Genomic DNA, 25,150 nt, shown 5'->3' with positions numbered 1-25,150 from the left:
TAAGAGTACTCAAATACCAGGGGTAGATTAATATGCTTTATTTAAAGCAGCAGAAAATTCAACAAAACCTGTTACTCTGAGTTCACGTTGCCATTCATCGGACAGTTTTTATATATATATGTGTGTATGTTTGTGTGTCTGTGTTTGTCCCCCTAGCATTGCTTGACAACCGATGCTGGTGTGTTTTGCTAGCAAAAACTGCCCGATAAACGGCTACGTGAAACTCAGAGTAACAGGTTTTGTTGAATTTTCTGCTGCTTTAAATAAAGTATATATACATATATATATATACTCTCTCTTTTACTTGTTTCAGTCATTTGACTGCAGCCATGTTGGAGCACCGCCTTTAGTCGAGCAAGTTGACCCCGGGACTTATTCTTTGTAAGCCCAGTACTTATTCTATCAGTTTCTTTTGCTGAACCACTAAGTGACGGCGACGTAAACACACCAGCATCGGTTGTCAAGCAATGCTAGGGGACAAACACAGACACACAAACAGACACACACACATACATATATATATATATATACATATATATGACGGGCTTCTTTCAGCTTCCATCTACCAAATCCACTCACAAGGCTTTGGTCAGCACGAGGCTATAGTAGAAGACACTTGTCCAAGATGCCACGCAGTGGGACTGAACTCGGAACCATGTGGTTGGTAAGCAAGCTATTTACCACATAGCCACTCCTGTGCCTATATATATATACACACTTGCAAAAATACAGAGTAAAAGTAGAATTTACATCTTTCTCTTCAACCACATGTTATATATCAAAATAATGCTGCAGTCAATGCAACTTTGATCCACAGCAAAAATTTTCACATATTTATTATATAATAAAGTATAAAATCATTTATGAGTTTATCAGGTGGTCAGCATGAAAATAAAAACCTTTTAGGTAAATTTTCCAAATATCGTATAAATAATTATATGCATAATTATAACAAGATATTGGCAAAAACACCCCTCCATGCATGGAAAATAGACGCCAAATGGCACTAAAACCACCCTAAAAACTCTAAAAACGCAGGTTACCATTGAGCAAAAGATAATAAATTAAACTTTTGGTTAATCATGTATAAGATCTCATTTCAAGCTAAAAGCAAAAAATATACCTACTGCTATCATCAGTGTCGATATTCCGTTGTATAAATGTATAAGTATCTCATATACCTATATGAGCAGAGCCGTCACAAAGCCATATGTATACACAGCCCTATGTATAGGCGTATGTATATAATTATTAATATAAAATATACATACATATATATATATTTACACAAACACATATATATAAATACACACATATATAGAGATTTATACATGTATATATATATGCACACACACACACACACACACACACATATAAACACATACATATATGTACATATATACACACACACACACACATATATATATATATATATATATAATATATATATATGTGGCACGTAAAATGCACCAATCCGACCGTGGCCGATGCCAGCCTCGTCTGGCACCAGTGCAGGTGGCACATAAAAAGCACCCACTACACTCACGGAGTGGTTGGCATTAGGAAGGGCATCCAGCTGTAGAAACATTGCCAGATAAGACCGGAGCCTGGTGCAGCCTTCTGGCTTCCCAGATCCCCGGTCGAACCGTCCAACCCATGCTAGCATGGAGAACGGACGTTAAACGATGATGATGATGATGATGATATATATACATATATACACACACACACACACGTTAATATTGAACAATGAAAATGAGTGCTCAACGCTGCATTGGTAGATAAAGATTCTTTATTTCTAGATTAAGTCTATCATTGGTTTCATATTAAAAGAGAGCGATTCCTTAAGTAGAAGATAATTGATACCTCATCACCAAATTTTGGGGTTTGTGTTCTAGACAGAAATCAGAGTTCTTTATTGTTTCTTGGTAATATTTGTAATAGTTGTCTCTCTTTTCAGTTCATGTTCTACCTTGGATTGATGATGTCTTTGAATATATTTGCATGTTTGTGTTTGTCCCCTACCACTGCTTGACAACTGGTGGTGGTTTATTTATGTCCCAATACCTTTGAAGTTTGCAAAAGAGACTGATAGAATATAGCTTCACTACACTTCAGAGCAGATTTGGATGTGCAAAAAAAAGCATCACTGTTCAAACCTGACTTAGGTTGTAAACAGCAACAAGAAGAACGCCAACTTCTCTGGATCTTTGGTCATAGATCTGCTCTGATGAGCAGATCTCGGTGTGAAAAAATCCCCAAAATGATAGCAGTATTGTCGATGTTGGACAATTTTTCTATAATAGTTTGGCTGAATCTAGCCTGACCTAAGTGTAAACAACAGCAACAATGCCAATACTCACCTCTTCATTGTAGTCACTTACTTTGTGCCAAATGATTATCTGTAGACATCCGGCCAAATTGGACGGCCATGAGATTAGTAGGTGATGATGCCTGATCAAATTACGTGTCTGTGTCGAGAATAGTTTGGCTGAGACAATATCACACCACTAAAATATTTGCCGTGACTACTAATATCACCAGAATTCAGAACAAGCTTACCAAGACAGTGAATGACATAGTTTCTTGTACAAAGTGACCCAGTCAGAATATTTCAGACCATTTCACAACACCACTCATCTAGAAAAGCCCCTAGCCATACAATGATCAAAAGAAAATCAACAGGAAACCTAAATTGAATTTGGCTTTGCTTGCAAAGATCTGAAATAGTTGCTTCTCTGTAATGATCTGGACACGAAGAAAAAAATAAAATAAAATAAATTAAAAATAAAATGTTTGATTATTTTGCTCTAAGCAATGAAAATCTCAAGTGCTCTTCAGTCATAGATAATTCCTTAATGTGCAACAGATTTATTACACTAACTTTATATGAAATAGAATTACAATGTTTTATACCTTGGCATACATCTCACCTGATTGTTGTTCTCTTACATTACAGAAGTTTTAGGATGTAAAGCTATTTCATTAAAAGGTACTTGAACGCCATTATATTCTATGTGTTAATTAAAGTTCCATTATCACAGAACACTCGGCTATTGGTGCATTTGAGCCACTCATTTCATTAGATCTAATATTAACTAGAATTAATGTTTTGACTTAACTGTGTAGAAGTGAAACATTAACCTCATTAACACAGCGGTAACTAATGACAACAATTATGAGATTTCCCAGTTGTAGACATGGCTGTATGGTAAGAACACACAAGGCGCAGGAGTGGCTGTGTGGTAAGTAGCTTGCTAACCAACCACATGGTCCCGGGTTCAGTCCCACTGCATGGCACCTTGGGCAAGTGTCTTCTACTATAGCCTCGGGCCGACCAATGCCCTGTGAGTGGATTTGGTAGACGGAAACCGAAAGAAGCCCGTCGTATATATGTATATATATATATATATATATATACATGTTTGTGTGTCTGTGTTTGTCCCCCTAGCATTGCTTGACAACTGATGCTGGTGTGTTTACGTCCCCGTTACTTAGCGGTTCGGCAAAACAGACCGATAGAATAAGTACTGGGCTTACAAAAGAATAAGTCCCGGGGTCGAGTTGCTCGATTAAAGGCGGTGCTCCAGCATGGCCGCAGTCAAATGACTGAAACAAGTAAAAGAGAGAGAGTAGCCTTTCACCTGATATTTGAACCCTACAGTTGGATAACAGAAAGGTGTATTCAGAAGCGTGGATGTGTAGTAAGAAACTTGCTTCGCAACCACATGGTTTCTTCAGCCTTTCTTAACACCAGCCACTTTACAGAGTACTTTCTTTTCCACTATGACTAGCTAAAGCCAGGAAGAACAGACCAAGCTACCTAAAAACAATGAAACAAAGAACTTTATAGTTTTGTATTTGCTCTAAATAGCAGCTAAATCCTTTTTTCAGAATTATTAGCATTAGAAATGTTTAGTGGTGTTTCATCCATCTTTATGTTCTGAGTTCAATTCCCACTGGGGTTGACTTTGCTTTTCATCCTTTCGGGAATGATAAGTACCAGTTGAACATTGGGGTCAGTGAAATCAACTTAACCACTCCAGGGTAGGAGTATAAACATAAAAGTGCAACTCTTTGCCAAGCCATGTTGATCTCAAGCTTAAATTCATGGCCTTCCCATCAGACCATGTTTGGTAGAGGGGACATGCTGAGGCCTTCGTCCTGCAATGGTCTGATCATGGGCAAACCAATTCAATTCCATTAATATCTTAAATGCTTTATAGGAATATTAAGTTGCTAACGATTAATATTGACTAGTATTTTATCAACCCTACTCCCTCCCCAGCAAGGATAAAAAGCAATATTGAATTTGGCAGAATTGAATGTCAGAACATAAAAAGTCATAACTAAATTCTGCAACCATTTTGTTTAGTGCTTTCATCATCATCATTGTTCGACCGTGGTCGAGACAATGGAATTTACCATGTTACACCAGACTTCACGGTCCATCATGGCATTACGGAGGTCCTGTTGCTGGATGCCTGTATCCCTGGAGATTACATCAGGGTAGGAGAGTGTGCGCCCTCTGGTATTGCGAGTAGATGGCTTCCAGAGGAGAAGAGTAGAAATTACTTCTTTTTCAGCTCTACAACAATGTCCAGCAAACTGGACTCTCCTACCCTTCACAAGAGATGACACAGGTGGTAGTTTCCCATATATTTGCATTTTGGTTGGATGGCACCTCCACGAGAGATTTTGAGCTCTCATAAGGAGCTCTCATTTTGAGCTCTCAGTGCTTTAATGATTCTGCCAATTCACTGACTCAACACATTCCTTAAAATTTTTGACACTTTGCCTGTCTTGAATGTCCTTGTTTCTTTTCAGGCTTTTAGTCACCCGATGTTGCATACAATCTGAGTAATATAAAGCTTTTCTTTCATAAGTCCCAAGTTACTCTGGTCGTTGAAAAAATTGGGAACGTGTATCATATACGATGCATGTGTGTCAAGGAATTATGTCCTGCGGACTCATAGATGCTGGTACCATGTAAAAAGCAACCATGCCAGTGCCATGTAATAGCACTTGTGCCAGTTCTACGTAGAAGCATCCAGTACTCTCTGTTGGGGTTAAGATGGACATCCAGCCATAAAAACCATGGCAAAACAGACATGAAGCCCAGCCAGCTCTTCCCAATCCATATAAGGATAGAAAACAAATGTTAAATGATGATGATGATGATGATGATGAACACATGTGATACACAGGACAGGCAAAGGATTAAAATATCCTTGACCTGTTTTGCATTCTAAATCTTAGATTAGTTAAGATTTTTGTAAAGATCGCATGGTTGCTGGTGAGAGAATTTTAATTGAATGATTCTTCAATTGAAAGGTGATGTGGTATAAGTTTGTTCAAGGGAAGCTGACTGGGGGGTCAGTCAACTACAATCACAGTGTCACAGTATCGACCAGGCCATCAGATATCGTTACACACCACTGGTCACAATGCACTTGTCATTTTGTCTTGCTTGTGCCAATCTTTTCCAACTTGATCCATATTGCTTGACTAAATTGTCTTCTTATTGTTGTGGGGGTGGGGCCTTCCAAGCAGCCTTTTCTGATCTCTTGGGTACCACTTGACAACTGCATGGGTTCATCTGTTGTCTGTGAACCTTATGACACATCCAGCCCAACAGGACTTGTGCTTTTGGTACTCTGCAATCACATCATTAATGATATTCTTATCATGAATTTTCCACAGTCTTTTGCATCACAACCAATCAATGTTCTATCCTCTTCATAGTAGCCCACATCTTACGTGTATATAAGAGCGTAGCTAGGATGGTGCTATTGAAGGTCAAAGAATTATCTTTGACTGAACAGCACTTGAGATTTTCATTGCTTAGAGCAGAATAATCAAACATTTTGTTTTTTTAATTTTATTTTATTTTTCTTCATGTCCAGATCATTACAGAGAAGCAACTATTTCAGATCTTTACAAGCAAAGGCAATTTCAATTTAGGTTTCCTGTTGATTTTTCTTTTGATCATCGTATGGCTAGGGGCTTTTCTAGATGAGTGGTGTTGTGAAATGGTTTGAAATTTTCTGACTGGGTTACTTTACTTAATGTCTTAGATCTCTATCCTGAGGTAACCACTTGATGTTTTAACAAGAGACAGATCCAACGAAATATTATTTCCTCTCAGCAACAAACATGCTTGAAAGATCAAAGATCAGAACATTTTTTTTTTTGAATTGTTTGTGCATTGAGCAAAACGCAGACTAACATTGCTTCTGGCTCTTCCTGTTCAGAGTTCAAATCCTGCCAAGGTTGACTATGCTTTACATCCTTTTGTGGAGGTCAGTACCAGCCATTTTGTTGTTTTTTTTTACTAGAAAAATTAATGGCTGTTATGTTGTTTTGTTACTTCTGCTCGGCTTTGACTGGGAAAAAGAAAAACATATATAATTTTCTGTTGTGTCTGGGGAGAGTCATTTTCTTGATCAATGCCTTGTGAGGGAACTTGGTAGATGGAAATTATGTGGAAGCCCATTGTGGGTGTGTGCGTGTGTGTGTGTGTGTGTGTGTGCATGCCTTTCCTCCATCTCTTGACAACTGGTGCTGGGTTTTTTTACATCCCCATATTTCTGTGGTTCTGTAAAACAAATGAGACCAATACAATAAGTACCTTGCATAAAAACAAAATATGTACAGGGACATAAACACACCAACACCTGTTGTCAAGCAGTGGTGGAGGGACGGACACAAAGACACACAGACATATAATACAACAGGCTTCTTTCAGTTTCTGTCTACTAAATTCATTCACAAGGCTTTGGTTGGCCTGAGGCTATAATAGAAGACAAAGGTGCCATACAGTGGGACTGAACCTGGAACCAAATGATTGAGAGGCAGGTTTCTTACCACACAGCCTAAAAAAATAAAAATATAAAAATAAAAGGAAATAAAAGGTATAGACTTTTCATTTCATGAGGCTTGACTGTTAAAACTGAATACCAGTACGACATTTGGGGTTGATTTGTGTCTTCTCATCTCTCCACAACATTTAGCTTTTTGCCAAGGCAAAAAAAAAAAAAAAAATTTATTGCTAATAGACAATAACCAATTTACTAACATACTGAACTGTATCTAAATATGAAACCTTATTCAAACACCAATTAGATAGGTAGATGGCAGCAGCAGAATGGAAATATCAAACAAACAACAAAAGCCAAATCAAAAAAGAAAAAAAAAGGAAGAAAAAGCTTTTCATTTGTAAACTATAAAACTTTCAGAGATTTATTGCTTCAGTATCTAATTAATTTGGTTTCGCTCTAAACTGTCAGATATAGAGAATTTCCTTTTTATATAATCCTGAAGTAGTTATTGGTGAAAATAGCTTTGTTAGTTAATGCTAATTTACTGGGTTTTTTCCTCTTTATTTTTATTTGTAGTTGTTTATAGTTAAGACAATCAATTCCTATATGTTTTTTTTTTTATATGTGATTGGGATTGTTTTCTTACTGTTTTTTATTTTAATTTTTATTTTTTGGCATTATTTAGGCAAAAATGCTTAGCTGAATTTTCTCTCGCTGGAAAACATTCTGAATTCAAATTCTGCCAAGGTTGATTTTTACCAATCATTCTTTTGAGGATCAATAAAACAAGTCTCAGTTGAACACTGGGGTCAATGTAATCAACTTGTTTCATCCTTTTAATATTGGTGGTGCCAAAATTTGAAACCAATATGTAAAGACAGTAAAAGCTGGCAGAATCATGAGAGCATGTCAGGCAATATGCTTAGCAGCATTTCTTTTGGATTTACGTTCTGAGTTCAAATTCTGTTCAGATCAACTTTGCCTTTCATTCTTTCAGGGGTCTATAAAATTAAGTACCAGTTTAAAACTGGGATCAATGTAATTGACTAGTCCCCCTCACCCAGAGTTTTGGGCTTATACCTAGAGCAGAAAGAATCATTAGTGGTATTTCAATTATTGCTAGGGTCTGAGTTTGAATTCCACTGAGGTTGCTTTTGCCTTTCAACCTTTCAGGGTTGATAAATTAAGTACCAGTGAAGCACTGGGGTCGATGTAATTGACTAGTCCTCTCCTCTGAAATGGTTGCCCTTGTGGCAAAATTTGAAACCATTATTATAATTATTAAGGTAGTGAGCTGGCAGAATCATTAGCACACTGGGCAAAATGCTTAGCAGTATTTCATCCATCTTTACATTCTGAGTTCTAATCCAAGAATTAAGGTGAGAGAAAACCAAAACAAAACCAAATCTTTATCTCCCATGAGCAGCCTTCAACATTTTCTATTCAAAAGGATTATTTTAATCCAATATTTATGTACCGTTATTTATAGCTTTATCTATTTCAAGTTCAATTGTTGGAAATGAATTTATCTTATGTTCTTTGTTTACCTTTCCAATTTTTACAGGAATCGGAGTTGTTGGATACAACATTAAAAAATAACCAACTTGAAGAAAACGTTGAACGACTAGAAATGAAGCTCCAAGAATCTGAATCGGTGAGTGAAGATATGTGTGTGTGTGTGTGAGTGTGTGTGTGTGTGTGTGTGTGTGTGTGTGTAAGTGGTTTATTTATTTATTTATTTTAATGACTTGTTCTATTTCAGTATGGATTATATGATTTTTGCCAACATTTTTAGCACTGAAGAATGTCCTTGCTCTCTCCCCTTCTCTCCTTCCTCTTTCTCAAATTATGTATGTGAGAAGGCGCGACTGTTGTAAGCCTAGGCAAGCACTAGCTCAACTCTTCTGACTCTGAAAGAAGCCCGACCGCCTCCTCACATGGGAGGTCAATTGATCAGAACAACTTGAACCCTCGTTGCAGTTACCAACAGAGTGCCAGTTACACACACACCTCACACATTCTCAAACATATATGTATGAACATATATGTCACTACCAGCATTTTGTGACAAGCGTGGGCTACTGGTTGTGTCTGCTGCAGTCAGATCTTCTCCAAAAACATCGCCAGTCAGCATATTCCTTTATCACCTCCTCCATGAGATGCAATATGTTTGAGATCAGTTTCCCCCATTTCATCCCAAGTTCTTCTTGGTCTCTCTCTTCCATTGTTTCCATTCACTTTGAGCCTGCTGTTCATATATAGGTATATATATATGAGTTGTATCTATTTATCACCCAATGAGACACCGCTGCACTGCTGTTGCTGTTGAGCGAACGGTCTTCGTCCCAGAGCTCGCAAGATGGGAGAAGTCCGAAACATGGTCTTTTGCTATTCGTAAGACCCGCTGAAGAGAAAGCAGGTCAAACCCCCAACACCGAGAGCATCGGTGGATGGATGAATGCGCATCCAGGCTCTGCGGTTGCGTAGGAAGTCGGGGACAAGAAACAAGAAGAAAGAGTGAGAGAAAGTTGGAGCGAAAGAGTACAACAGGGGTCGCCACCCCCCTTCCCTGCCGGAGCCTCGTGGAGCTTTAGGTGTTTTCGCTCAGCCGGATGCTGCTGAACCAGTTGTTAAGTGTCCCATCCATAAGGGATCGATGCTAGATGTGTCAAAACAATTGTCGTGATTTATAAAAAATCTCATATATTCCATCTTCTGTCTTTCATTTACCATATATATGTCTGTACTATGTGATTGGCATAGCAATTTTCAAATAGTCCTTCACATAATCCAATATAAGCCTTCTTATCTATTGTATTATCATTTAGTGTTGCAATAACTTCTGTCTCATAGATGACAGATTTAATCATACATTTTGGGTCAAATGGACAGGACCCTGGGTCATGACAGTTACAGGTGGATTTAAGTTCTACGTATTGACCACGTCTAATGATACTCTTCACACTGGAGCAGTAGCTATATGATAACTTCACAGAAAATTTAATAAATGTTTTCCTGTATCTGTGAGTTGCTGGAAAGTGTTTGTCTAGAAGAAATAGGAATCTTTTACTTATGTTAGTTTTTATATTAAGGGGAAAAGGGAGTACTTTTTTTTGTTGATCTTTCTGTCACAGAACATTACATTATATATATATATATATATATATATATATACTCTTTTACTCTTTTACTTGTTTCAGTCATTTGACTGCGGCCATGCTGGAGTACCGCCTTTAGTCGAGCAAATCGACCCCGGGACTTATTCTTTGTAAGCCCAGTACTTATTCTATCGGTATCTTTTCCGAACCACTAAGTGACAGGGACGTAAACACACCAGCATTGGTTGTCAAGCAATGCTAGGGGGACAAACACAGACACACAAACATATACACACACATACATACACACATATATACATATATATGACAGGCTTCTTTCAGTTTCCGTCTACCAAATCCACTCACAAGGCATTGGTCGGCCCGGGGCTATAGCAGAAGACACTTGCCCAAGATGCCACGCAGTGGGACTGAACCCGGAACCATGTGGTTGGTAAGCAAGCTACTTACCACACAGCCACTCCTGTGCCTATATATATATATATATATATATACAGCATTGACTATTTGATTGATAGTCAGTTACCTGTCTTCCATTACCATGTTATGAGCATAGCATAATCAATGTTTTCCTTGGTGGGTCATCTTCAAGACTCTGTCTTCCCCTCCTAAATTCAGCTGCCCGCTTTTGCACTGTTGATAAAGCTGGGGCATCATCCCCTAATGTAGCAACAACGTTAATATGAATGTCGTTGGGGGCTAAACCCTTTTTCTGTAGGTGGGTGCTTGATAACACCATGATACTAAAGTTTGCCCATTTTCAGGAAAAGTCACCACTAGGTACTTTTAAAGTCTTCTTTGAAGAGTGAGGTGTGAGTTTACCTGGAAAGAAACAATGCAGCAATTAATAAGAAATGTTGAAATTAATGCATACAAGATTTCACATCACTAATATCAACTCCTTCATAGTCAGCCTATGAACCTTTTAGCCCACTCTCTTATGTATCTGTTTCAGCTTTCAGCTGCTCAAAACCTGTTTTGTTTATACTGTGTTCCTTTATGTTGCATTATCTAGCAGTCCAACAAATAGGGATCAATAAAATATGCACCAGACTGAAATAAGTACTGGGGTTATTATGACTGACTAAAAACCATTCAAGGCAGTGCCCCAGCATGACCATGGTCCAATGACTGAAATAGTAAAAGTATAAAAATAAAAGAATCAAAATTTTAGTTGGAACATCGTAGAAGTTTCTGTTACCAAAAATGGTAAACAACCTCAAAGGCCTGAGGAAAATGTATCCAGTGTGCTTGTAGGAAAATCAACATGGTTTCTCAATTTGTCATTAAATATTTTCTTTTTTTTTTTTTTTTAAAAGTTTTGGTCTATATAATATATTTTTGGTGCACAGTGATGCCTTCTGAATTTTAGAATTGTTGGTCTTTAGTTAAATTTTACTAAGTTTTGGTTAATAACTACTATGCTAGATACACAAAATATTTCAGAACAAATATGCATCCTTTACTACATATATAATCTTTCCATCTTGCAACTATGTATGTAATATAAATATATATGTGTATGTCTGTGTGTGTGTGTATAAAGGTACATTGCTTACTCATTAAGGTGTTGTACTCGTGATTGCAAGACCATGGTTTCAATTTCCAGACAGGTAGTGCATTGCATTTTCAAGCTAAACACTTCATTTCACTCAGCTTTAAATAGGTACCCTGGGATGGAATGACATCCTGTTCTAAGGGAATGTTGTATTACCAACCTAACCAGCAGGGTGGCATCTTTTGAAGGCTATAGCAATGCAAGGATGCACATTCTGACCAGTGGTGTATAACCACATCTGATTGGTGCTGCATAAAAAAACCATTGTTGCTGGTGCTATGTAAAAAGTGCTGGTGCCACATGAAAAGCAGTTGTGCTGGTGCCACATGAAAAGCAGTGGTGCTAGTGCCACATGAAAAGCAATAGTGCTGGTGCCACATGAAAAGCAGTGGTGCTGGTGCCACATGAAAAGCAGTTGTGCTAGTGCCACATGAAAAGCAATAGTGCTGGTGCCACATGAAAAGCAATAGTGCTGGTGCCACATGAAAAGCAGTGGTGCTGGTGCCACATGAAAAGCAGTGGTGCTGGTGCCACATGAAAAGCAGTGGTGCTGGTGCCACATGAAAAGCAGTTGTGCTGGTGCCACATGAAAAGCAGTGGTGCTGGTGCCACATGAAAAGCAGTTGTGCTAGTGCCACATGAAAAGCAATAGTGCTGGTGCCACATGAAAAGCAGTTGTGCTAGTGCCACATGAAAAGCAATAGTGCTGGTGCCACATGAAAAGCAGTGGTGCTGGTGCCACATGAAAAGCAGTGGTGCTGGTGCCACATGAAAAGCAGTGGTGCTGGTGCCACATAAAAAGGCTAGTGCCATGTAAAAAAAAGTGCTGGTCCATATAAAAAAGTGTTGGTGCCACATTAAAAAAGTGCTGGTTCCATGTAAAATACTCTGGTGCTGGTGCCATGTAAAAAGCATTCTGTACACTGTAAAGTGGTTGATTGTTAAGAAAGGCACCCAGCTGTAGGAACCAAGCCAAAACAGAATATGGAACCTGGTGTGGATTCTGGCCTTTTCAGTTCCTGCCAAACCATCCAACCCATACCAGCAAGGAAAACATGTTAAATGATGATGATGATGATGATATATATAAAAGATAAACAAAGATGTAGCATGTATTTTATACATGCATTGACTCACTCGTTATCTCTCCGTGGCTCCTTCCTTTCCCATCTTTTATCTGTCCGTTCTAGTGTGGTTTGGATATGGAAATTCGGTGAGATACAAAAGGCTGCTTCTGTGTTATGTAACTTATAACCACAGTCTTTGATAATTCTGTTTTTAAGCACTAACCACGCTGTCTGTGCCGTAACAATACCGATGTATTTTAATGCATATGCATTTATTTATTCAATTATTTCCTTGTTAATATTCAGTACAAGTTGCTAAGCGCTAGATAAAGGTGATAGGTTGGTGAGATAATAGCAGTGGTATGGAGGTGAGCTGCTGAACATTATCATCCTCATGTTTTTAAACATTTCCCCAATTTAAAGGCTGAAGAACAATGACTGTTGAAAGTTGAACACACAGCCATGTAGTTAGTTTGTTAATCTCTATTGTTGTTTCATATGAAAGCATCAGATTATCATAGGTGCAGGTATGGCTGTGTGTTAAGAAGCTTTGTTTCTCAACCAGATGGTTCAGGGTTCAGTCCCAATGCATGGCAAGTGTATTCTACTCTGGCCTCAGGCTGACCAAAGCCTTGTGTGTAGATTTGGTAGATGGAAACTGTTAAGTGGATTTTGTAGATGGAAGCCCATCATATATATACATGTATGTTTGAGTTTGTCCCCCACCACCATGACAACTGGTGTGTGTGTCTACCTTGCTTGGAAACAGGTGAAGGTTGGCAACAGGAGAGCATCCAGCCACAGACAATCTGCCTCAGTAAACGCTGTACAACCCATCCAAGCATGGAAAAGCGGACATCAAAATGATGATGATGATGATTTAAATTTTTGTGAGATCTACTGTAAGTTTAAGGGAGAGGCCTTGAAGCTTTATATAACTTAGGTTATTTAACTTTATATAACTTAGGTCCTCACTTAGTCTAACATTCTCTTTTACTCTTTTACTTGTTTGTCATTTGACTGCGGCCATGCTGGAGCACCACCTTTAGTCGAGCAAATCGACCCCGGAACTTATTCTTTGTAAGCCCAGTACTTATTCTATCGGTCTCTTTTGCCGAACCGCTAAGTGACGGGGACGTAAACACACCAGCATCGGTTGTCAAGCAATGCTAGGTGGACAAACACTGACACACAAACATATACACACACATACATATATATATATATACATATATACAACGGGCTTCTTTCAGTTTCCGTCTACCAAATCCACTCACAAGGCTTTGGTCGGCCCGAGGCTATAGTAGAAGACACTTGCCCAAGTTTCCACGCAGTGGGACTGAACCCGGAACCATGTGGTAGGTAAGCAAGCTACTTACCACACAGCCACTCCTGCGCCTATCATCTAGAAATTTAAGGCTTAAACTGTCCAGGATGTGTTTCTGAGAATTTCAGGCTTGATGTTTGGTTGAATTCCCAATAGAGTAGGAATTTGCAGACTCCATGATAAAATGTGGTCAAACTAAAAATAGATTGTTCAGTCAGGATAAAGATAGGTTATCAGTGCAGAGTTAAGCCTGTTTATACAAATGTCTGCTTATAAACTGCACTATTTTAAATGTTATGAATATTTTCCAATTTTCCATGATTTTTCAATCATGAAACTCACCACTATTGAATAGTTACAGGGCGAAATGATAAATGTATAGATTTTACAACTTCTGAAGTGCTAAAAATTTCAGAAGAAATTCCAAGAAAGATCGATGGATTTTTGATAAAACATATCCAAAGACTGACTTGAAGTGAGTGGAAGATGAAACATTCTTAGTACAAAGTAATGATGATGATGATATGTCTCATAAAAAGGTGTATAGTTCTCAATTAACTGACAGTAGACGTGATGCAATATTGAGATTTTAAGATGTTTCATTTTGGTAGCTTTTTGTAAATTTCTTTTTATTTGAAACATGTTTTTGGGTGTTAAGACCCCTGTACAGACACTTATTATCTCCCTATATTCATGGCTTATAACCTTAATATACTGTTGAGGTATCATATACATTTACAATTGGAAGGTGCATGGCTCAGTTAGAGCATTGAGCTTACAGTTGTGAGTGAGTTCCCTCTGATTGGTTGTAACAAAAACTACAACCATCTTCAAACTGCCCGCTTTGACTGGAATAAAGCAGACTGGAGCTCTTATTGTACTGAGCTGCGACGCCCAAACTGGCTCGAATTTTATGCCTCTGGAGATGTGAACACTATACTTCAGAACATTCTGAATTCAATATGGGCGGCATGTGCAGCATCGGTACCACGCAAGCACAAAATTCCCAGACTGGGCTGTGTGTTGTGTTCTTCAGCAAGACACTTCATTTCATGTAGCTCCAGTCTACTCAGCTGTAGAAATGAGTTGCAACATCACTGGTGCCTTTCCCTTAGATGACATTGATGGCGTGGAGAGGAGTGACTGGTATGCATGGGTGACTGACTGCTGGTCTTCCACAAACAACCTTGCCCAGACTTGTGCCAGGGAGGTGAAATTCGTAGGTGCAATCCCTTAGTCATTCATGACTGAAGGGGTTCTTAACTCCTTAAAATTCCTTACTCTTATAGTTATAAACGATTTTGTCTTGACCTATTTTGTTTCATCCCTAATTCAAATACAAAACTGTCTCTATTTATGTTTACACACACACACACACACACACACACGCGGAAAGACAAAATGGAATAAGCAGAACAAGAGGAGATACATGAAATAGTCACTGATGAGGACACTAAGATAATAATAATAATAATAATAATAATAATAATAAAAAAGCTGAAGTGAAGACCAACTATGTAGTGCAGGTATTTAATTGGCAAAATATGACCACCCCTAAGTATAGCAATATTCCTATATCTAGCTTTTCTTTATTATAAATCTAAAGCAATAATGGTTTCAAATGCGAGCACAAGACCAGTATATTTCAGGGCGGTGTAAGTCGATTACATTGACTCCAGGGATCAACTGGTACTTATTTCACCGGCCCTGAAAGGATGAAAGGCAAAGATGACCTAGGTAAAATTTGAACTCACGTTGTGAAGACAGATGAAATGTCCCTAAGCATGCTAACGATTCTGCTTTAGCTATAATAATGATGATAATAATAATAATAATCCTTTCTACTATAGGCACAAGGTCTGAAATTTGATGGGAAGGGACTAGTTGATTACATCGACCCCAGTAGTCAACTGGTACTTATTTTATTGACTTTGAAAGGATGAAAGGTAAAGTCGACCTTGGTAGCATTTGAACTCAGAACGTAATGATAAACAACATGCCACTAAGCTTTTTGCCCGGCATGCTAACAATTCTGCTAGCTCACTGCCTAATGATAATAATAATAATCCTTTCTACTTAAATTACAAGGCCTGAAATTTTGGGGGAGGGGACTAGTTGACTACATCGACCCCCAGTGTTTCACTGGTACTTAATTTATCGACCCTGCAAAGATGAAAGGCAAAGTCCACCTTGGCGGCTTTTGAACGCAGAATGTAAAGACAGATGGAATGCTGCTAAGCATTTTGCCTGGCACTGTAACAATTCTTCTAGCTCACCACCTTAATAATAATAATAATAATAATAATAATAAAGTCAGGAATGGTACGGGGGGAAACTAACTGAGCCTATTTTCATTTTAGCAAATTCATACATGCTTTGCTCCTTTCTCATGTTACTGATATATATCACCTGACAAAATGAACAATGACTCACCATAATATCCATGGATATTACAATTTATATTGTAATCATCCGATGGATGTGGATTCTAGACACAAACAATATCATCTGTGGAAACGCATGTAGTGAGGCATTGAGACATATATGAAATTCTATCCTTGGATTATTATTATTATTATTATTACTGTACATATTAGCTTTTACTCGTTTCAGTCATTAGACTGCAGCCATGCTGGGACACTGCCTTGAAAGGTTTAGTTGAACAAACTGACCCCCGTACTTTATATTTTTAAAGTTTATTACTTATTATTCTATCAGTCTGTTTTTGCAAAACCCCCTAAGTTACAGGGATCTAAACAGACCAGCCCTAGTGGCAGAATCGTTAGCGCGCTGGATGAAATGCTTAGGGTATTTTGTCTGTCGTTACGTTGTGAGTTCAAACTCCGCCGAGGTCAAATTTGCCTTTCATCCTTTCGGGGTCGATAAATTAAGTACCAGTTACGCACTGGAGTCGATGTAATCGACTTAATACCTATGTCTCTGTCCTTGTTTGTCTCCTCTGTGTTTAGCCCCCTGTGGGTAGTAAAGAAATAGGTACTTACTTTATTGCCCCCAAAAGGATGAAAAGCAAAGTTGACCCTGCAAGAATTTGAACTCGGAATGTACAGAGAGACAAAATACTGCTAAGCATTATGCCCCATGTGCTAACCCTTCTGCCAGCTTGTCGCCTTCGGAAAATATTAACATTACCTTATTTGGAAATAGGTGACAGGATAGGCTTCCAGCCATATAACAAATTTTGCCTCAATGAATTCCGTCTGACCTGTGCAAACGTAGACAAGAGGATCCATAATGATGATGATGATGATGATGATGGATATATAATGATGGTAATTAAGGCAACGGCAGCGACTGTAGAAATGATTAAAGTCTGTCCAGTCGATGACACTGATGAGAATGATGCTTGACAACTTCATCCATTGCAACTGAATATTAAAACAGCTTCACTTATTTTGCTGATATCCGTATGCTAATGTATATAGGCACAGTGGAGGCGCAATGGCCCAGTGGTTAGGGCAGCGGACTTGCGGTCATAGGATCGTGGTTTCGATTCCCAGACCGGGCGTTGTGAGTGTTTATTGAGCGAAAACACCCAAAGCTCCACGAGGCTCCGGCAGGGGATGGTGGTGATCCCTGCTGTACTCTTTCACCACAACTTTCTCTCACTCTTTCTTCCTGTTTCTGTTGTACCTGTATTTCAAAGGGCCAGCCTTGTCACTCTCTGTGTCACGCTGAATATCCCCGAGAACTACGTTAAGGGTACACGTGTCTGTGGAGTGCTCAGCCACTTACATGTTAATTTCACGAGCAGGCTGTTCCGTTGATTCGGATCAACCGGAGCCCTCGTTGTCGTAACCGACGGAGTGCTTCCATAGAGGCACAAGCAGGACTGTGGGATAGGGTGTTTAATATCTGACCACATGGTTCCACCTTCAGTCCTGTTGTGTGGAACTCTGGGCAAGTGTCTTCTACTATAGCCCTGGGTCAACCAAAGTGTTGTGAGTGGATTTGGTAGACAGAAACAGAAAGATCATCTTATTTTTTGCACTTTTCTTACACATTTTCCTGTATTTTGCCTTTATCCCTGGTTTTTTTTTTTTGTTGTGCATGTGTGTATATAGACGTGTGTATGAACCTTTTTTTGTGTGCATGTGTGTGTGTGCATGCATGCGTATATTGACGTGTTTTACTCTTATTGCTTATTTTTTACACTTTTTTTACACATTTTTCTGTATTTTGCCCCTACCCCTGTTTTTTCTTGTGCATGTGCATATATAGACGTGTGTATGAACCTTCTTGTGCACGTGTGTGTGTGTGTGTGTGTGTGTGCGTGCGAGCATGTATGCGGGTATGTATATATTTTTGGCGAATGTGTGGGTGAGCATATGTGTGTTTCAAGTGGGTGTGGATGAGTATATACCGCTAAGTGACAGGGTCATAAACACACCAGCATCGGTTGTCAAGTGATATTGGGGGGACAAACACAAACACAGAAACATATACACACACACACACACATATATATATATATATATATATATATATATATATAAATATACACGACGAGCTTCATTCAGTTTCCATCTACCAATTCCACTCACAAGGCTTTGGTCAGCCCGAGGCTATAGTAGAAGACACTTGCCCAAGATGCCATGCAGTGGGACTGAACCCGGAACCATGTGGTTTGTTAGCAAGCTACTTACCACACAGCCACTCCTGCACCTATATATATACAACGGGCTTCTTTCAGTTTCCGCCTACCAAATCCACTCACAAGGCTTTGGTCGGCCCGAGGCTATAGTAGAAGACACTTGCCCAGGGTACCACGCAGTGGGACTGAACCCGGAACCATGTGGTTGGTAAACAAGCTACTTACCACACAGCCACTCCTAGGTTTAGAAAACAAGTAGTAGATTTGATTTGTTTGACTAAATCCCTCAAGGTGGTGCTCCAGCATGGCAGCCGTCCAATAATGAAAACGAGTGAAAGCTAAAAGAGGCCTCACAGAAAGACGCAACCACTGATTGTGATTCTTCAATTTCGTTGTTTAGCCTTCACCGATTCTCATTAGTTCCAAGGTCATCTAGATTCAGGAGAGATCTATAATCAATTCAATTGATGTCTCTCCCCCAACCCACACACCGTTCAAGTTGAATTTGAACAGATAACAGGACAGATTATGATCCCTCCCTCCCCGGGTTGTTTTTTTTTTTTTTTTTTGAATCCTTGGGGGAGAAGGGGTGGAGTATAAATATGCTCAAGATTTAATCTGATTTGTTTCTGTTTCTGAGGTTCCTAACCATACCATTGTGTTGCTGTTTAATAATGGATAGAAATACAAATGATGGTGGTGGTGGTGGTGATGGTAATAATGATGATGGTGGTGGTGGTGGTAATGATGATGATGGTGGTGATGGTAATAACGATGATGGTGGTGATGGTGATGGTAATGATGATGATGGTGATGGTGATGGTAATGATGATGATGATGGTGGTAATGATGATGGTGGTGATGATGATGGTAGTAATGATGATGATGGTGGTGATGGTGGTAATGATGATGATGGTGATGATGATGGTAATGATGATGATGGTGGTGATGGTAATGATGATGATGGTGGTGATGGTAATGATGATGATGGTGGTGATGGTAATGATGATGGTGGTGATGATGATGATAGTGGTGATGGTAATGATGATGATGGTGGTGATGGTGATGGTGGTGATGGTGATGGTGGTGATGATGATGATGGTGGTGATGGTAATGATGATGATGGTGGTAATGATGATGATGGTGGTGATGGTAATGATGATGATGGTGGCAATGATGATTATGATGGTGGTGGTGGTGTTGATGACAATAACGGTGCTAATAACAACAGCAATAGTGGTGGTAATGATGATGGCAGTGGTGGTAGCGTTGACGACAACGATGATGTTGGTGGTAATGATGACAGCAGCAGCAGTGGTGATGGTATTGATGATGATGATGATAATGGTGATGATACTGATGTTGATCATTCTCTCAATTATAAAAGTATGATGTCAGAAGTAAAAAAAAAAAAAAAAACTCCCCCCAAAAAAACCCATTAAAACAAACTAAAGGCCAAACAAAAAAAAACTAAAATGGTTATTTGACAACATACTGCAAGTATCCATTCAATTATTTGTATGCAGCCTTTTGATAAGAGAGGATTTACTACATATTACTCGGCTGAAGTCTTTCAAGCAAAAATGGAAATTTTTGTCCGTTACAGTATGCAAAATTGATACATTGAATTTGTAATGTGTTATAATAGTGAACCGGTTGGGTTGCATTCTCTAGATTTCATTCATTTCTTCTGGCTGTCACTCTAATTATATATGTGTATGTATATATATTTATATATGTATGTATGTATATAAATATATATATATATGTATATATATATATATAAATATATATATATATATATATATAATATATATATATATATATATAATATATATATATATATATATATATATATATGGCCTGCGCACTTAGCCAGTGGAGTGGCGTCATTTGAAGGCTAAAACAATGCAAAGCGCATTGTGACCAGCGATGTGTAGCAACATCTGATAGCCTGGTCGGTCAAAAAATATATATATATATTATATATATATGTGTGTGTGTGTGTGTACATTTGTCTATGTATATACATATGTAAATATATATGTATATACATATATATATATATGTGTGTGTGTTTGTGTGTGTATTCTTTTACTTGTTCCAGTCATTTGACTGTGGCCATGCTGGAGCACTACCTTTTAGTCGAGCAAATCGACCACAAGATTTATTCTTTGTAAGCTTAGTACTTATTCTATCTGTCCCTTTTTGCCAAACTGCTAAGTTACAGGGAAGTAAACACACCAGCATCGGATGTCAAGTGATGTTGGGGGTGACAAACACAGAGACACACACACACATATACAACGGGCTTCTTTCAGTTTCCATCTACCAAATCCACTCACAAGGCTTTGGTCGGCCCAAGGCTATAGTAGAAGTCACTTGCCCAGGGTACCATGCAGTGGGACTGAACCCAGAACCATGTTGTTGGTAAACAAGCTACTTACCACACAGCCATACATATGCATATATACATAACATCATCATACATCTGTTGTCCATGCTGACATGAGTTGGATGGTTTGACCAGGGCTGGCAAGCTGGAAGGCTGCACCAGACTCGAGTCTGATTTGGAATAGTTTTTTACAACTGGATGCCCTTCCTAATGCCAAACACTTCGAGAGTGTACAGGGTGCTTTTATGTGCCACCAGCACAGGTGCCATTTGTGTGACACCGGTATCTACCATGACTGTGATTTTGCTCAGCTTGATGGGTTTTCTTCTCAAGCATGGCATATTGCCAGAGGTCTCAGTCATTGCCTATGTGAGGCCCAAAGTTTGATGGTCTATATATATATATATATATATATATATGACATGTAGAAGGTTGAAAAGGAACACACGAGTTGATATATATATGGAAAATAATTTTATAAAAAACATTTCAGTACCAGTTTTGGTCATTGAGACTTTTTCAACTGTAAGTATGAAAGACAATTAAATTTTGGAAAAATTAAATGAAAAGTTTTTTAAAAGAATATTTGCATAATATTCAAATATACAAGGGGTATTTTCTTTGTCTCTGCCTTTCCAAAATTTGTTTTCCAACTTACAGTTGAAAAAGTCTCAATAACCGAAACCGGTACTGAAATATTTTTTATAAAATTATTTTAGCCTTTTCTACCTTGACTTTTTTTCCATATACATACATACATGCATATATATATGTATTAAAAAAAGAAAAATTATATATATATATATGTTATTTGTTATTTATGTATTTGTATATGTCTATCACTGTTTGAGTTGCATAATAGTGGTTTTATCTCTGATTCATATTTTATATATATATATATATATATACACACACACACACACACACACATACACACACACACACACATATATATATATATATATATACAAAAATTAAAGAAAATGGAGATTTATGATTGAGGTATTTTAAATATAATTTATTAACATAATATTATATTACAATAATAATATAATATAATGAATATAAATACTACAAATTGTTTAGATTTATACCCAATAATGAATTTATAAAAAATTCATATTTATGGATATGAATCTCATTAGAGAAATATTTGACAAAATTATATTATCCTTTCAATATAATATTATGTTAATAAATTATATTTAAAATATGTCAATCATAAATCTCCATTTTCTTTTAATTTTTGTATATTGAACATATAACCTTTTGAGTTTTGAAAAGGTTTTCTCTGCCGTATTGCGTATTTACTGAAAAATCAGTGGAAAATTGAATGTTTTCTGTCCCTATAAAGGAAACTGTTTTACCTTGTATTGAATTTTATTTTATATATTACCTGAGTAATAATACTCGTGTTTTTTTTGCCAGTAAAATAGAATGATATATATTTAAAAGACATTTCTTTTAAATTACATGCAGGATCTAATTCATAAAACGACTGGATTTAACAATCTTTACATGTAATTTTGTTTAATTTTGTCAAATATTTCTGATGAGATTCGTACGCATAAATCTGAATTTTATAAATTCATCTTTGGATATGAATCGAAACGATTTGTAGGATTGATATTTTTATTTCTATTCATTGTATTATATTATTATTGTAATATAATTTTATGTTAATAAATTATAATTTTTGTATATTGAATATATACCCTTTTGAGTTGCCATATTGGGTATTTATTGAAAAAATGAAGAAATTGGATGTTTTCCATCCCTATAAAGGAAACCGTTTTCTTTGTATTGAATTTGATTATATATACATGCATATATACATGATATACATATAGATATATATACATGTATATGTGTGTGTGTGTGTGGTGTATATATATATATATATATATATATATACACACACACACACACACACACACACACACATCTTGGCATCACTTCACTGATGAACATTAGGAAGGCTGTTGTCCATATTGTCTACACGCTCATTCGGGGCTGATAAGGCCCGATGGGAAATTGACATATCCAATTGCAGTGATGACAGGGTTATGGTTGTTCAAGGTCTGATGACGTTGCTATATTATTTTTGGGGCAGCCAGCTTCTTTTCACACAGCCCTACCTGATCCTATTTTTATATCTTTCACAAAAGAAATATCCGACTGCTGTTTGACATGGAGACCATTGAAATAACGTACCTTACTTCAAAATATATATTGTTTAGCGCCAAGAATGATATCTAGCCATAGAATTCCATCTTAAGAAGTTTTGTCTAACCCATGCCAACATAGAAAAGAAGAAAGTAAAAATGAGTGATGATTATGTATCCGAATCAAATGGATATGACATAAGTAATGCAGGAGAAAAATTAGCATGCCAGACAAAATGCTTAGTGGCATTTTGGCCATTTTACACTCTGGGTTCAAATTCTGCTGAGGTACACTCAGCCTTTCATCCTTTCAAGGTTGATAAAATAATGATCAATGGGGTTGATGTAATCAACTTACCCACTTCCCTGAAATTGCTGGACTTGAACCTAAATTTGAAAACACATGATTGTTGTATCTCAGAAGGATCATCTTGCCAATAATTGATACACACACTGGTTCTATTTCACTTCTTTACTATTTATTTTTCCGTTGATTAACTTACTTAACCCATTAACTAGCTTCAGGACAGGCAGACAAACCTAGAACAGAAACTGCGTCATTGATGAGGTGGGTGCAGATGGTAACAAATGACTTTGACAGAACTGATTGTTTGATTAACTGAACCATTAATCAAGCAATCAATTAGTTAATAATTAAACAGCACCAAGCTGACCAAGACTGTATATTTACCTTCAGCATTACAGAGGCTATATGTTTCCAGCTCGCATGTCTCATTCATCAATACTGCCAAACGCAATAGCAGATGCGCAAAAACCAATGGTAACCAGTTATGTGCCATAACCAGGAATATACCATTTGGCACTACATAAGTGCAGTCATGGCTTGCTTCCCAACCACATGGTTCCATGTTCAATCTCACTGCGTGGCACCTTGGGCAAATCTCTTTTTCTATAGCCTTGGGCTGACCAAAGCCTTTTGAGTAGATTTGGTCAAAGGAAACTGAAAGAAACCTGTTGTATACATGTGTGTGTTTGTGTGCTTCTCCCCCACTGCCATCACCACTTGACAAGTGATGGAGGTGTGTTTATGTCCCTGTAACTTAGCGGTTTGGAAAAAGAGAACTATAGGATAAGTACTAGGCATGGAAAAGAATAAGCTCTGGGTTTGATTTCTTTGATTAAAAAAACCCCTTAAGGTGGTGCTCCAGCATGGCCGGTCAAATGTCTGAAACAAGTAAAAGAATATATATATATTATATATATATATATATATATACACACATACATACATTTATATATATATATATATATAATATATATATATATATATATATATATCCAGCCTCGTCTGGCCCCTGTACAGGTGGCATGTAAAAAGCACCCACTACACTCTCGGAGTGGTTGGCGTTAGGAAGGGCATCCAGCTGTAGAAACACTGCCAGATCAGACTGGGCCTGGTGCAGCCTTCTGGCTTCCCAGACCCCAGTTGAACCGTCCAACCCATGCTAGCATGGAAAGCGGACGTTAAACGATGATGATGATGACACTGATTCAGTGTCTGCTTCCATTCAAATGACCCCTTTTGTCCAATAAACACCTAGTGGTATGGCACCATCTTAGATGTTTAATAGGTTCAGTGGTTTATCTTTAAAGCCAGTTAATTTCATTGATCCGATCATTTCAGTCAGAAAATGGGAGGACACAAAAAAGAAGCAAATCCTTTTTCTGCAAATGAAATAGCGTGCATATTTGTGTGTATGCACAATTCATAAATGTGTCTGTGTATATACACTATATATGTCTGTGTATGTATATGTGCAGTTTATGTATGGGTGTTTGCTCAATTTATGTTTGTGTATATGTGTGTATGTATGTATGTGTGTGTGTGTGTGTGTATGCCCAATTTCTGTCTGTGTGCAAGTTGCATTTTCCAATTTATAGACTGCTTTTCATGTCACTCCAAAGCAACTGACATCGACATATCTGTTCTGCATGAAATAACTCTGTCCAAATTTATATTATTATTATTATTATTATTTATCATCATCATCATTATTATTATTATTATTATTATTTCCTTTTTCTTCAATATTTTAATAGCTGTTTCATTGTAAGTTGTTGACAAGTG

General features: G+C 37.6%; 1 protein-coding gene across 8 annotated transcripts in view; it reads left to right on the top strand.

The window, feature by feature from the left end:
* Positions 1-25,150, top strand: part of LOC115224461 (RIMS-binding protein 2) — a 595,300-nt gene that overhangs the window by 252,670 nt on the left and 317,480 nt on the right. For all 8 annotated transcript variants that reach the window (XM_036513377.1, XM_036513379.1, XM_036513378.1 and 5 more), the window contains one exon: positions 8,386-8,475. In XM_036513377.1, coding sequence (XP_036369270.1) covers positions 8,386-8,475 — 90 coding nt within the window. The remainder of the gene's footprint in view (positions 1-8,385; positions 8,476-25,150) is intronic.

The sequence above is a fragment of the Octopus sinensis genome, linkage group LG25, assembly GCF_006345805.1.
Source record: "Octopus sinensis linkage group LG25, ASM634580v1, whole genome shotgun sequence".
Classification (NCBI taxonomy): Eukaryota; Metazoa; Mollusca; class Cephalopoda; order Octopoda; family Octopodidae; genus Octopus; species Octopus sinensis.
The sequence above is the reverse complement of the archived record's forward strand: the minus strand, read 5'-3'. Positions and strand labels throughout refer to the sequence as shown.